The 13,769-nt window shown below is 41.4% G+C and overlaps 1 protein-coding gene across 3 annotated transcripts in view; it reads right to left on the bottom strand.

Annotated features, from left to right (window-relative positions):
- Positions 1 to 13,769, bottom strand: part of rttn (rotatin) — a 270,714-nt gene that overhangs the window by 245,425 nt on the left and 11,520 nt on the right. For all 3 annotated transcript variants that reach the window (XM_063055143.1, XM_063055124.1, XM_063055134.1), the window contains 2 exons: positions 11,426 to 11,621; positions 10,003 to 10,110 (listed from right to left, as the gene is read on the bottom strand). In XM_063055143.1, coding sequence (XP_062911213.1) covers positions 10,003 to 10,110; positions 11,426 to 11,621 — 304 coding nt within the window. The remainder of the gene's footprint in view (positions 1 to 10,002; positions 10,111 to 11,425; positions 11,622 to 13,769) is intronic.

Here is a 13,769-nt window from a genome sequence, read left to right as displayed (position 1 = left end):
CACTTTCAAATCTCTTACTAACTCTTCCTTCAGTTAGTCCTGACGAAGGGTCTCGGCCTGAAACATCGACTGTACCTCTTCCTAGAGATGCTGCCTGGCCTGCTGCGTTCACCAGCAACTTTGATATGTGTTGCTTGAATTTCCAGCATCTGCAGAATTCCTGTTGTTAGATGTTAAAGATGTGTGTTTAGCGCACTGCCCGACTCTTTCTACACTACACAGTTCAAACACTATTTATAAATTTGCAGATGACACCACTGTTGATGGTAACATCTCAGATGGCAACAAAGGGGCACACAGGGATGAGGCAAATTGGCTGGTTGAGTGGTATCCCAACTACAAACTCACACTCAACATCAGTAAGACCAAGGAATTGATTTTTTACTTCAGGAGAAAGCCCACTGGTTCTCATTGAAGGGTCAACAATGGAAAGGATGAACAGCCTCAAGTTCCTACTTGTGAACATCTCCGACGTTCTATCCTGAGGTCAACACATAGATATAATCAGAATCAGATTTAATATCACTGGCATATGTCATGAAATTTGTTAACTTGGCAGTAGCAGTACAATGCAATACATAATATAGGGAAAAAAACAAATAAATAAATTAAAGTATATATTTGTACATGAATAGTTAATTTTAAAAATAGTTCAAAAACAGAAATAATAAAAGTGAGGTAGTGTTCATGGGTTCGAGGTCCACTTGGGAATCACATGGCAGAGGGGAAGAAGCTGTTCCTGAATTGCTGAGTGTGTGCTTTTGAGTTTCTGTGCCTCCTTCCTGACAGTAACAATGAGAAGAGGCCATATCCTGAATAATGGGGGTCCTTAATGATGGACGCCACCTTCGTGAGGCACCACTCCTTAAAAATGTCTTGGATACCACAGAGGCTAGTACCCAAGTTGGAGCTAATTTTATAATTTTAGCCTGACATCGGTGGTGGGGAAAATGCTAGAGTCAGTTATCAAAGATATGATAACAGCACATTTGGAAAGCGGTGAAATCATCGGACAAAGTCAGCATGGATTTGTGAAAGGAAAATCACGTCTGACGAATCTTATAGAATTTTTTGAGGATGTAACTAGTAGGATGGATAGGGGAGAACCAGTGGATGTGGTATATCTGGATTTTCAAAAGGCTTTTGACAAGGTCCCACGCAGGAGATTAGTGTGCAAACTTAAAGCACACAGTATTTGGGGTACGTTATTGATATGGATAGAGAATTGGTTGGCAGACAGGAAGCAAAGAGTGGGAATTAACGGGACCTTTCAGAATGGCAGGCAGTGACTAGTGGGGTACCTCAAGGCTCAGTGCTGGGACCTCAGTTGTTTACAATATATATTAACGATTTAGACGAGGGAACTAAATGCAGCATCTCCAAGTTTGCGGATGACACGAAGCTGGGTGGCAGTGTTAGCTGTGAGAAGGATACTAAGAGGATGCAGGGTGACTTGGATAGGTTAGGTGAGTGGGCAAATTCATGGCAGATGCAATTTAATGTGGATAAATGTGAGGTTATCCACTTTGGTGGCAAGAACAGGAAAACTGATTATTATGTGGCCGATTAGGAAAAGGGGAGGTGCAATGAGACCTGGGTGTCATTGTACCCCAGTCATTGAAAGTGGGCCTGCAGGTACAGCAGGCGGTGAAAAAGGCGAATGGTATGCTGGCATTCTTAACAAGAGGATTTGAATACAGGAGCAGGGAGGTTCTATTGCAGTTGTACAAGGCCTTGGTGAGACCACACCTGGAGTATTGTGTACAGTTTTGGTCCCCTCATCTGAGGAAAGACATTCTTGCCATAGAGGGAGTACAAAGAAGGTTCATCAGATTGATTCCTGGGATGGCAGGACTATCATATGAAGAAAGACTGGATCGATTAGGCTTATACTCGCTGGAATTTAGAAGATTGCGGGGGGACCTTACTGAAACATACAAAATTCTAAAGGGATTGGACAGGCTAGATGCAGGAGGATTGTTCCTGATGTTGGGGAAGTCCAGAACGGGGGATCACAGTTTGAGGATAAAGGGGAAGCCTTTTAGGACCAAGATGAGGAAAACTTTCTTCACACAGAGAGCGGTGAATCTGTGGAATTCTCTGCCACAGGAAACAGTTGAGGCCAGTTCATTGGCTATATCTAAGAGGGAGTTAGATATGGCCCTTGTGACTAAAGGGATCAGGGGTATGGAGAGAAAGCAGGTACAGGGTTCTGAGTTGGATGATCAGCCATGATCATACTGAATCGTGGTGCAGGCTCTAAGGGCCGAATAGCCTACTGCACTTATTTTCTATGTTTCTATGTAACTTTTTGTAGCTTCTTTCAGTCCTGTGTAGTAGACTACCACCCCCCCCCCGGCCCCGCATACAAAAAAGTGATGTAGTCTGTCAGAATGCTCTCCACGGTACATCTGTAGAAGTTTGACTACCTTAGGTGACAAACCTAATCTCCTTAAACTCCTGATGAAATATAGCCACTGTCTTGCCTTCTTCATAGCCGCATTGATATGTTGGGACCAAGTTAGATCCTCAGAGATCTTGACACCCAGGAAACTTGAAATTGCACACTCTCTCCACTTCTGATCCCTCCATGAGGATTGGTTTGTGTTCCCTCGTCTGAAGTCCACAATCAGCTCTCTGGTCTTATTGACATTGAGTGCAAGGTTATTGCTATGACACCACTCAACCAGCTGGTATATCTCACTCCTGTATGCACTCTCGTCTCCATCTGAGATTCTGCTATCAATCATTGTATCATCAGCAAATTTATAGATGGCATTTCTATGCCTAGCCACACTGTCATGGGTACAGAGTGAGTAGAGCAGTGGGCTAAGCACATATCCCTGAGGTGTGCCAATGTTAATTGCCAGAGAGGAGGAGATAATGATACCAATCTGCACATATTGTGGTCTTCTGGTTAGAAAGTCAAGGATCCAATTGCAGAGGGAGGTACAGAGGCCCAGGTTTCGTAATTTATAGATCAGGACTGTGGGAATGATCATGTTAAACACTGAGCTACAGTCAACGAACAGCACTCTGACATAGGTGTTTGTATAGTCCAGGTGATCTAAGGCCATGTGAAGAGACATTGAGGTTACGTCTGCCGCAGACCTAGTATGGTGATAGGCAAATTGAAATGGGTCCAGGTCCTTGCTGAGACAGGACCTGATTCTCACCATGGTCAACCTTTCAAAGCATTTCATCACCGTAGATGTGAGTGTTACAGAACGATAGTCATTAAGGCAGCTCACACTACTCTTTTTGGATACTGGTATAATTGTTGCCCCTTTCAAACTGGTGGGAACTTCCAACCGTAGCAATGAGAGGATGAAAATGTCCTTCAGTACACCCGCCAGCTGGTTGGAACAAGTTTCCAGAGCCTTACCAGTTACTTTATTGGGGCCTGCCACCTTGCAAAGATTCACCCTCCTGAAAGACACCTGACATCGGCCTCTGAGACAGAGATCACCAGGTGCAGCAGGGATCTTCACATCTGTAGTTATACTCTTCCTTTCAAAGTGGGGAGAAAAGGCACAGAGCTCGTCTGGTAGTGAAAGCATCATGGCTATTCATGCTATTGGGTTTTGCTTTGTAGGAAGCAATATCCTGCAAACCTTACCAGAGTTGACGTGCATCTGATGTTGCTTCCAACCTCGCTCAGAATCGTTTCTTCGCTTCTGAGATAGCCCTCTGCAAGGCATACCCGATTTTCTTGCATAGGCCGGATCGCCAGACCTAAAAGCCACAGATCCAGCCCTCTGCAGACAAAGAACCTTCTGATTCATCCATGGCTTTTGGTTTGGGAATGTATTGCAAGTGTTCGTAGGCACACACTCATCCACGCAAGTTTTAATGAAGTTGGTAACAACTACAACATGCTCATCCAGATTTGAACATGAATCCCTAAATGTAGTTCAGTCCACCAATTCAAAGCAGTTCTGTAAGTGCTCCTGTGCTTCCCTTGTCCACACCGGGTTGCAGTCTTCAGTGTCTGCCGATGCTCGGGGAGTAAAAGTACAGCCAGGTGATTAAACTTTCCAAAGTGTGGGTGTGGAACAGTATGGTAAGCACAGTGGTCCAGTGTGTTGCTTCCTCAGGTACTACAAGTGATTTGTTGGTGATAATTGTTTGGTGATTTTTTCAAACTAGCCTGGTTGAGATGCCCCAATATGATGGTGAAGGCATCAGGGAGTGCTGTTTCATGCGTGTTGATTACATTGCTCAGATCATCCAGAGTCTGCTTGACATTGGCCTGAGGTGGAATGTACACTGCTACCAAAATGATGGCAGAAATCTCCTGCGGCAGGTAAAATGGACAGCATTTAATTGCGAGATATTCCAGGTCTGGTGAGTAGAATTGGGACATCACTGGACATTTATGCACCAAGAGGAATTAGTCTTGAGGCAAACACCTCCACTGCTACTTTTGAGAGACTTGACAGCCCTATCCTGACAGTGAACCCTTCAATGTGAATCACTGCATCCATTACGTAAGGTATTAACCAGGATTCCATGAAGCAGAGGATGCACACTGTCCCCTAATGTCTCTCTGATACAACACCCTAGCTCTGAGATCGTCAATTTTATTTACCACAGACTGTGCGTTTGCCAGCAAGATAGTCAGTAATAGTAGTCAAAAACCTAGACTTTTTTTCCAACGCACTAGTAGCCCCGAGCAAAAGCCATGTTTGCAGTTGTGATTCTCAGCTACAGCAGGCTGAAATGGGAATATTTAAACGTATCCATCCAGCTGCTCCGCCACGAATTCGCCCATTTAGAGGTGCCTCGGAAGTATTCACAGAATCATGAAGCAGTCATGCCAGTAGCTCTACATCAGCAGGATTTTGAAGAAGTTTGCTATATCACCGGGTGATGGGGCAGAGATATGTCTCTACCAAAGGATATGCAAGGAGGTCACTAGCCTGCAGGTCACCCTTGGGCAAGAAGTAGCACCTGCGTAGTCCCCTGATCCGGGTCACATGAAGCCATGGGAGCAGGTGATGGATAGTCATATCAGCAGCTGCTGCATACCACAAGTCCTGGTAATGCGACAACTGACGCCAGGCAGGCAATCTCTGAGAATATTGATAATGACAGAAGTTCCCACTTGCTTCAAAAAGGCATCAATTATACCAATGCCCAAGAAGAATAATGTGGACTGCCTTAATGACTATCATCCTGTAGCACTCACACCAACAGAGATGAAATGTTTTGAGAGGCTGGTTATGACTAGACTGAACTCCTGCCTCAGCAAGGACCTGGACCCATTGCAATTTGCCTATTGCCACAATAGGTCAATGGCAGATGCAATCTCAATGGCTCTCCACACGACTTTAGACCACCTAGACAACACAAACACCTACATCAGGATGCTGTTCATCGACTATAGCTCTGCATTTAATACCATCATTCCCGCAATCCTGATTGAGAAGTTGCAGAACCTGGGCCTCTGTATCTCCCTCTGCAAATGGATCCTCGACTTCCTAACTGGAAGACCACAATCTGTGCGGATTGGTGATAACATATCCTCCTCACTGACGATCAGCAGTGGCGCACCTCAGGGGTGTGTGCTTAGCCCACTGCTCTACTCTCTGTACACACATGACAGTGTGGCTAGGCATAGCTCAAATACCATCTACAAATTTGCTGACGGTACAGGTGGTGACGAGAGGGCATACAGGAGTAAGATATACCAACTAGTGGAATGGTGCCGCAGCAACAACCTGGCGTTCAACGTCAGTAAGATGAAAGAGCTGATTGTGGACCTCAGGAAGGGTAAAACAAAGGAGCACATACCAATCCTCATAGAGGGATCAGAAGTGGAGAGAGAGAGCAGCTTCAAGTTCCACTGTGTCAAGATCTCTGAGGATCTAACCTGGTCCCAACACATGAAGGCATAAAGAAGGCAAGACAGCAGCTATACTTTATCAGGAGTTTGAAGAAATTCGGCATGTCAACAAATACACTCAAAAAACTTCTATAGTTGTACTGTGGAGAGCATTCTGACAGGCTGTATCACTGTCCGGTATGGAGGGGCAACTGCACGGGACCGAAAGAAGCTGCAGAAGGTTGTAATTCTAGTCAGCTCCATCTTGGGCACTAGCCTACAAAGTACCCAGGACATCTTTAGGGAGCGGTGTTTCAGAAAGGCAGCGTCCATTTTTAAGGACCTCTAGCACCCAGGGCATGCCCTTTTCTCACTGTTCCCATCAGGTAGGAGGTACAAAAGCCTGACGGCACAGACTCAGCGATTCAGGAACAGCTTCTTTCCCTCTGCCATCCGATTCCTAAATGGACCTTGAAGCTTTGGGCACTACCTCACCTTTTTTTTAAATATGCAGTATTTTTGTTTTTTGCACATTTTTTAAATACTATGTCTTATTTTATTTATTATTTTTTTCCTCTCTCTACTAGATTATGTATTGCATTGAGTTGCTGTTGCTAAGTTAACAAATTTCATGTCACATGCCAGTGATTGAGTTCAGCACGGACTAGAAGGGCCAAGATGGCCTGTTTCCATGCTGTAATTATTATATGGTTATGGTTACGTGGTTATAATAAACCTGATTCTGATTCTAATGGCTGGGGTCACCTATTTTGTAAAGACTCTGCCGAGAACGCAGCAACAGCAAACCCTTTCTGTAGCAAAATATGCCAAGAACAATCATGGTCATGAGACCTTGATTGCCCACATCATACAACTTGGCACATAATGATGATAATGCTATGTCACCAAAGTCTTGCAAATCTCTATACATTTACAGTGAAAGGCAGTTTGACTGGCTGCATTAAAGCCTGGTCCAGTGCACATGATTGCAAAAGCTGTAGAGGGTTGCGAACTCAGCCACCTCCATGACAGGCATAACCCTCCCTATCATCGAGGACATCTTCAAGATAGCAACATCCATCATCAAGATCTCCCAACATCCTTCTGCCCATTACTACCATCAGGGATGAAGGTTCGGTGCCTGAAAACCCATACTCAACGATTCAGTCATCATCATAGCTTGTCACACCAGACAGTCAGCCACTTTTGTGTTGTTTTGTTGATGTTGAGCAGGTCAGTGTCAGCTAAATCAGGTGAGAGTGAGCAGTTGTGCAGAACGGGTTCAATTTTCTGCACCTTTTCACCACACTCACGGGATTCTCTGGTCTTTAAACCCCACTTCACTATATTGTCTCCTGTCCTACAAACTCCCGCTCTCGCTCTGTTGAGACTGCACCATTTCCATCTGTCAAGCAGTACCCTGTCTGGCAACATTTCTGTGGGGTTTTGCACTGAATTGTTTGGTGGGGTTCTGGCTTCTGTTTGTTGCCAGAGTTCAATCTTGTATGTTTGGGGGGGATGTTCCGTGCGCTAGTTCTTCCACTGTAGCAAAGCTTTTCCTCGATTTTAGGCGGTTGGAAACTGGCACATGATGATGTAGTGGGTGCCGTGGATCCCGGTTCTGTTTATCTTTTTCAATTTTTGTTGTAGTGTGTCTTCGGATCTCTAGGGGAGCAATGCCTGCAAGTCTATAAATGATGTTAATGGATGTGGGGCGCAGTGTGCCCGTGTTTATTCTGCAGGCTTCATTAAACAATGGGTCTATTTTCTTCACATGGGCTGATCTGCTCCACACAGGTGCACAGTATTCTGCAGGTGCATAGCAGAGCGCTAGGGCAGTTGATCTAAGTGTGTGAGCATTAGCGCCCCATTTCATGCCTGCTAATTTTTTCAAGAGAGAATTGTGACAGCCAACTTTCCCTCAGAGTTTTTGGATGTGTGTGGCAAATGAGAGCGCCCTATCCAGTGTCACGCCCAGGTAAATTGGAGTCGGATGGTGTTCGAGCTCCTTCCCACACCAGAAGATCGAGTTTCCGAGCTGCTTCTTGATTGCTCGGGTGGAATGCACACACTTGAGTTTTTGATGGATCTAGGTTCAGAGACCATTTTTCATAATACAGCTTCATTGTTTCGAGGACTGCTGTAAGTCGTACTTCAACTTCTTGAAAGGAGTTAGCTTGTGTTGCTATGCATAGGTCGTCTGCATAGATAAACCTGCATGTGTTAGGAAAGGTTGGTTGGTCGTTTGTGTAGACATTAAATAGTAGAGGTGCCAGGACTGATCCCTGTGGTAGTCCGTTCTTTTGTGGATGCCACCTACTCTTAATTCCATTCATTTCTACATAAAATCTATGATTTTCTAGGAGGCTTCTTATTACTTTGACTGTGGTTTCATTCTTTAACAGTTTAGATAATTTCAGTAGAAGGGCTCTGTGATTCACAGTGTCATATGCTGCTGTTAAGTCAACGAATACTGCCCCTGTAATTTGTCGCATTTCAAAGCCATCTTCGATATACTGGGTTAAGTTCAGGACTTGACCGCAGCAAGAGCGGCCTGGCCTGAACCCAGCTTGGTCTGGTGTTAGAAGATCTTCGACTAAGGGGGATATTCTTTTCAGTAGGAGTCTCTCATAGAGTTTATAGAGGGTGCAGAGCAGGGAAATCAGTCGGTAGTTTTTAGGAATGTTGGGGTCTTTATTGGGTTTTAGGAGAGCAACCACTTTGGTTCTTCTCCACTTTTTAGGTATCTTTAATGATCTTAGGCAACAGTTAAAAAGGGACAGAAGCCGGTGGAGTGTTTTAGGTCCAAGATGTTTAATGAATTCATTAAGAATCCCATCTATGACAGCAGCTTTGTTGGATTTTAGCTGTGATACTTCATCCTTTAATTCTTCTAGAGTGAGAGGTGGGAAGTTGTTATTCCCATTTGAGAGAGCCGACTCCACCTCCTGATGTTACTTTTTCTTTTTCCTCTGTTCCTTGTTATTTGGTCGACCATTTAGTATCAGTTGGTGGGCAACCTGATTGGGTGTTACTGCAGCAATTCTCTGTGGTGGTCTATGATTCAGTCATAGTTTCTTTCCCTTCATCATCAGATTTCTTAACTCAGTATTCCTTCTCTTGGTACTATTTATTTCTTTCATAATTTATAGTAATGTTATGTCTTATCACTGTACTGTTGCCACAAAACACCAAATTTCATATCACATAAGATAGTGATAACACTCCTGATGCTGATTCTTCAAATCCTCTCATGGCATAGACACACCTACGTTAGTGTGCACTCCTATGCTTAGCAATCTCATAGCAACAGCTCTGATTGAGCCTAACAATTCCAATGTGACTCCTCAGACAAGCATGCTGATCCTACCTGTCAAAACATGCTTTTTCTAGAAGGACAGAAATAAAACGTGTGAATAATATCCTGCAAACCTCATTGAAGACATGTAACATCCTTACATCTACATAATTCCAAGACCAGTCAAACTGACAGAGAAACACACAGAAAGGAACCAACTTCAAGTCTCTCTGATAGTAGTACCAGGAGACAATGTTCAAACGTCCTACCTACCTCCAAATGAGATGAGCCAATCTCTCCAATTATTTGCTTTCTGTGTCAGCAAAAAAAGAATTATTCTGAAATATTTCCAAAAGTAAACTAGTACTAATATATCAAAAGGAATGGTAACACCAGCACTCTGAAAATATTGTATCACTTCTCTCCTGACACAATAGCATGTTTGGCTGAAATCTTTAAAGGGAAGACACCAAAGTGGAAAACACTGCAGAATAAGGAGTCATTGATCTGCTTAGAAGAGTTTTGTAGAGCACATAAACTACATGTTTTGCAGGACTGTAAGATCCACTCAATTGCATAAAACTTAAGTGGGGTTGCATTGATGTATTAAATACTTGGTACTAACTTGATGCCAGTTTTAAGATGTCCCAACTGATATCTTAGTCACTTTTAGTAAGCCTTTATATTGAACCACAAACTCTCACTACACTGCCAAATCTTCCTTATTGCATAATGTTTTTTATATTTGAATAAAGAGTAAAAGTACATGAAGGTACTCGTGTTTTACAAACGTTTGTAATTCACAAGGTTTAAATTTTCAAAAGAAAAGAAAATATATCTAGAAGCATCCAAGCAGATAACATTCTTGAAATCTCACCAACTGCTTTCCGGGGCACTTGATTGTTTGGTTCCACTTGATTGCAGTTATGCTTCTGAAAGTAACCAAAAACTGTTGTGCCCTCTTCAGGTGGTACAGAGGACACTACTGTAAAAGAATATATTTTTTAAAGAATTTAAGATTTTAATTGTTCAATGAAATACCACATAATCACAGCTCAGAACATTTTTATCTGATTTATAAAATCCACAAAATTTTCCAAAACACTATATTATAAACACAAAATGTAGAAAGAACTCAGCAGGTGAGGCAACATCTCTGGAGAGGAAGAAAAAGTCGACATTTTGGGCCGAGATCCTCCATCAGGACCTGATGAATAAAAAGTGCCTGATGAGGCCAATTTCTCAATGACTATATATTATGGAAGTAAAAGTGTATAAACAAAGGAAAGATTTTGTCCAGAGATCACAACCACTTCTTCAGGACCTGATGAAGTGTCTCGACCCAAAACGTTGACTGTTTATTCCTCTCCATAGATGTTGTCTGACCTGGTGAGTTCCTCCAGCATTTTGTGTGTGTTGCTCTGGATTTCCAGCATCTTCAGAATCTTGTGTTTATTATTCTTCTAAAGCATTTTTATGGGAGATAATTTGCTTCAGTCTGCTAATTTTAACTGCCATAACATTTTTTGTATAAAGTATATTTCTTTTTCTTTACTTGCAGTCTAAAACACAGAACATTAGAGCACAGTATAGACCGTTCAGCTCACGATGTTGTGTCAACCTTTTAACCTACTCTAACCTTCCCACATAACTCTTCCCTCCCACATAACCCTCCACTTTACTATCATCCACCTGCCTATCTAAGAGTTTTATTTTAAATCGAACATAGAAAAAGTTCAATTTATCAATGCAATTCTTCAGGTCACAGGTGCCAACAGAATAGAATAAAATTCAATTTACCAATGTAATTCTTTTGGTCAGAGGTGCTACCAGGAGACTCATACAGACTTCTATTAAAAAGTAATTTTTTCTGATATATACCTCAGTGGCTTGGTAAACATTACTACCCACGAGTAACCAAAATGAATAGCACCTGATGTCATGTCAGAGAGCAGCTCAAAAATCAAGCATATTGATCGTTCTGGGATCACATAAACATGCAGGTTTTTCTCTATAGAGCGTTGCTGAACCAGATTGTCTTATATTATAATCTAGCAATTCCATGAAGCTAACTACTAACACTAGATTTGTTAAGTGTTCATAATTTGTATTGTTCGAACTTACACCTCATGAGTATTCATATATGGTTGAATAACAATTAAACTTGAACTTGAAGGCTAAACAAATACAGCACATCTGTCTACATACAGAGAATTCAAAATCTATAAAGTGTTTACACACATGTAATACAACTCTTAGTATTAGATATCATAAGCTTATTATCAACCAATACAAAGTACCTTTGTCAGAGGATTTTGAAGGCTGTAACTGATAGACTACAGTTGGATCAGCATCCACAATTGTGTCAGGCAGTTTAAGCAGATCATCCATTATCTCATCAATGCAGACCTGCATATTTGGCTCCACATTGGGTCGCAATTGTGCTAGAAATTCCAAAGCTCCAATTTCTCGAAATATTTGAGCCACTGATGAATACTTCAAAGCCGAAACACAAAAGGTACACGTTAGGTTGACAATGTAGATTTTATTCTTAGATTCATTCAGCAAGTCAGACAGCATCCGTGAAAAGAGAAACTAGAGTTAGTGTTTCAGTTTACAAACATTTCATCAGGATACCTAGATCAGTCTTTCTTTCCACAGATGCTGCCTGTCTTGAGATTTTTTAATTTCAGATGTGCAGCAACTACAGTTTTTTTTAAAAAGGTTTTCAGCTTTTAGGTCTTATTCTTCCTTCTCTCAACCATTCATTGTTTCACCTAATGACAGATGAAATGATAGGGTGCAAAATATTCAAACTAGAAGAAAAAGTAGTTCATGAGAAGGATGTAAAGACTCTGCAAAATACATAGACACGTTAAGCAGGTGAGCAAAGAAAAGTGGCAGGTAGAAAACTGTGGAAGTTATACATGTTATTAAGAAAAGAGACCGTCTTTTAAACAGTGAGAAACATTGACGTGCAGGAGAAATTTTGAGTATTTGCACAGGAAGCAATCTGCATGTGAACAAGTAAATAGGAAGGCAATTTGTATTTTACACTTTATTACAAGGGTGTTTAGGTTTAAAAAGAAACGTTGCTGAGAATTTGACAAGATCATAACAGAAGTAAATATTTAGTTTTGTTTTCTTAACTGTAAAGAAAGACTTAATATTTGACTCCTCTTTGGTATGTGCACAAGTATAAGACAAAATGGAGGTTGTAAGACAAACTGGTGTCTTATTGGAATGTGGGAATATTTTGAGAATGAACAGAAGTACCAATCACTGTTTTCAAAGTAGGTAACAGTATTTTAGTCTTTTAAGTTATGTGTCAAGGTTGAAGGTCATGGGAGATATGAAGGTACAACCTGACGCTATGGAAAACTACTTGGGTTATACTACGGTTGAAAAGGTATAAAAGGGACAACTTCTTTGTGCATGTTGGAATCTTGTCTTCAGCTGTATCATGATCAATGCAAAGAGGCTGAAAGAGCAAAATTGTAGAAAAGTCTGTCAGACAGTTGAGGTTCCTTCCAGCATTATATATGGTTGATAAGTATTATTATGTTTCTTTATCTTAGTGAGTTTTTGTGTTTTTATCCTTTATGTAATTCCAATGAAGTATTATCCTAAAACATTTAATACGTGTATGGTGCCTCCTTTGGTACTGGCTACTGCCTGTTGCTGAATCAGGAAAGAACAAGGAACAAATTCTCAAAATATTCTCATTACATTAACTGAAGATTACAGCAGCACTCCCAGGTGAGGAATATTTCATTAATGAACCTTCACTACAATGAAAGGATTTATTTCAAGTTACCACCTAAAGGTTTGGTTCCTTCAACAAAACATCAGGGAATGCATTTGTACATTGCGTTTCATACACAGGTCCATAAAATCCAGTAACTGTTTTAATTGAATCAATACAGAGTTGACAGGAAAATAAATAAACTATTTAAAATGGTAGAAACTCACAGCATCTGTGCTATTCGACCTAGCAACAACAGTGATCAATTTGTAACCTGTTTTTATAAACCAAAATGTACAAATATAGCTTGATTTAGATTTACAGCATAGTAACAAGCCCTTCCAGCCCAACAAGCCTGCACTGTCCAATTACAACCATATGACAGTTCACTTACAAACAACATGGTAAAGGTGGTGTTTGGCACACCTGGCTTCATCAGTCAGAGCACTGAGTACAAGAATTGGAATGACATCTTACAACTGTACCAGACGATGATGAGATTGCACTCCGATCATCATGTGCTGTTCCAGTTGTTAAATTACAGGGAGGAAAGAGTGCAGAAAAAAAATTCACATAAAGATTAGATTATGAAGACACGCAGTCCTCTTTTATTGTCATTTAGTAATGCATGCATTAAGAAATGATACAATATTTCCTCCAGTGTGATATCACAAAACACAGGACAGACCAAGACTGAAAAAAACTAACAAAACCACATAATTATAACATATAGTTACAACAGTGCAACAATACCATAACTTGATGAAGAAGTCCATGAGCACAGTAAAAGTTCAAAGTCTCTCAAATGTCCCACATCTCACGCAGACAGGAGAAGGAAGAAAAACTCTCCCTGCCATGCCAACTCTGAGTCATCTGAAAACTTCGAGCTCTGATCAGCT

The sequence above is a fragment of the Mobula hypostoma genome, chromosome 1 (assembly GCF_963921235.1).
Source record: "Mobula hypostoma chromosome 1, sMobHyp1.1, whole genome shotgun sequence".
Classification (NCBI taxonomy): Eukaryota; Metazoa; Chordata; class Chondrichthyes; order Myliobatiformes; family Myliobatidae; genus Mobula; species Mobula hypostoma.
The sequence above is the reverse complement of the archived record's forward strand: the minus strand, read 5'-3'. Positions and strand labels throughout refer to the sequence as shown.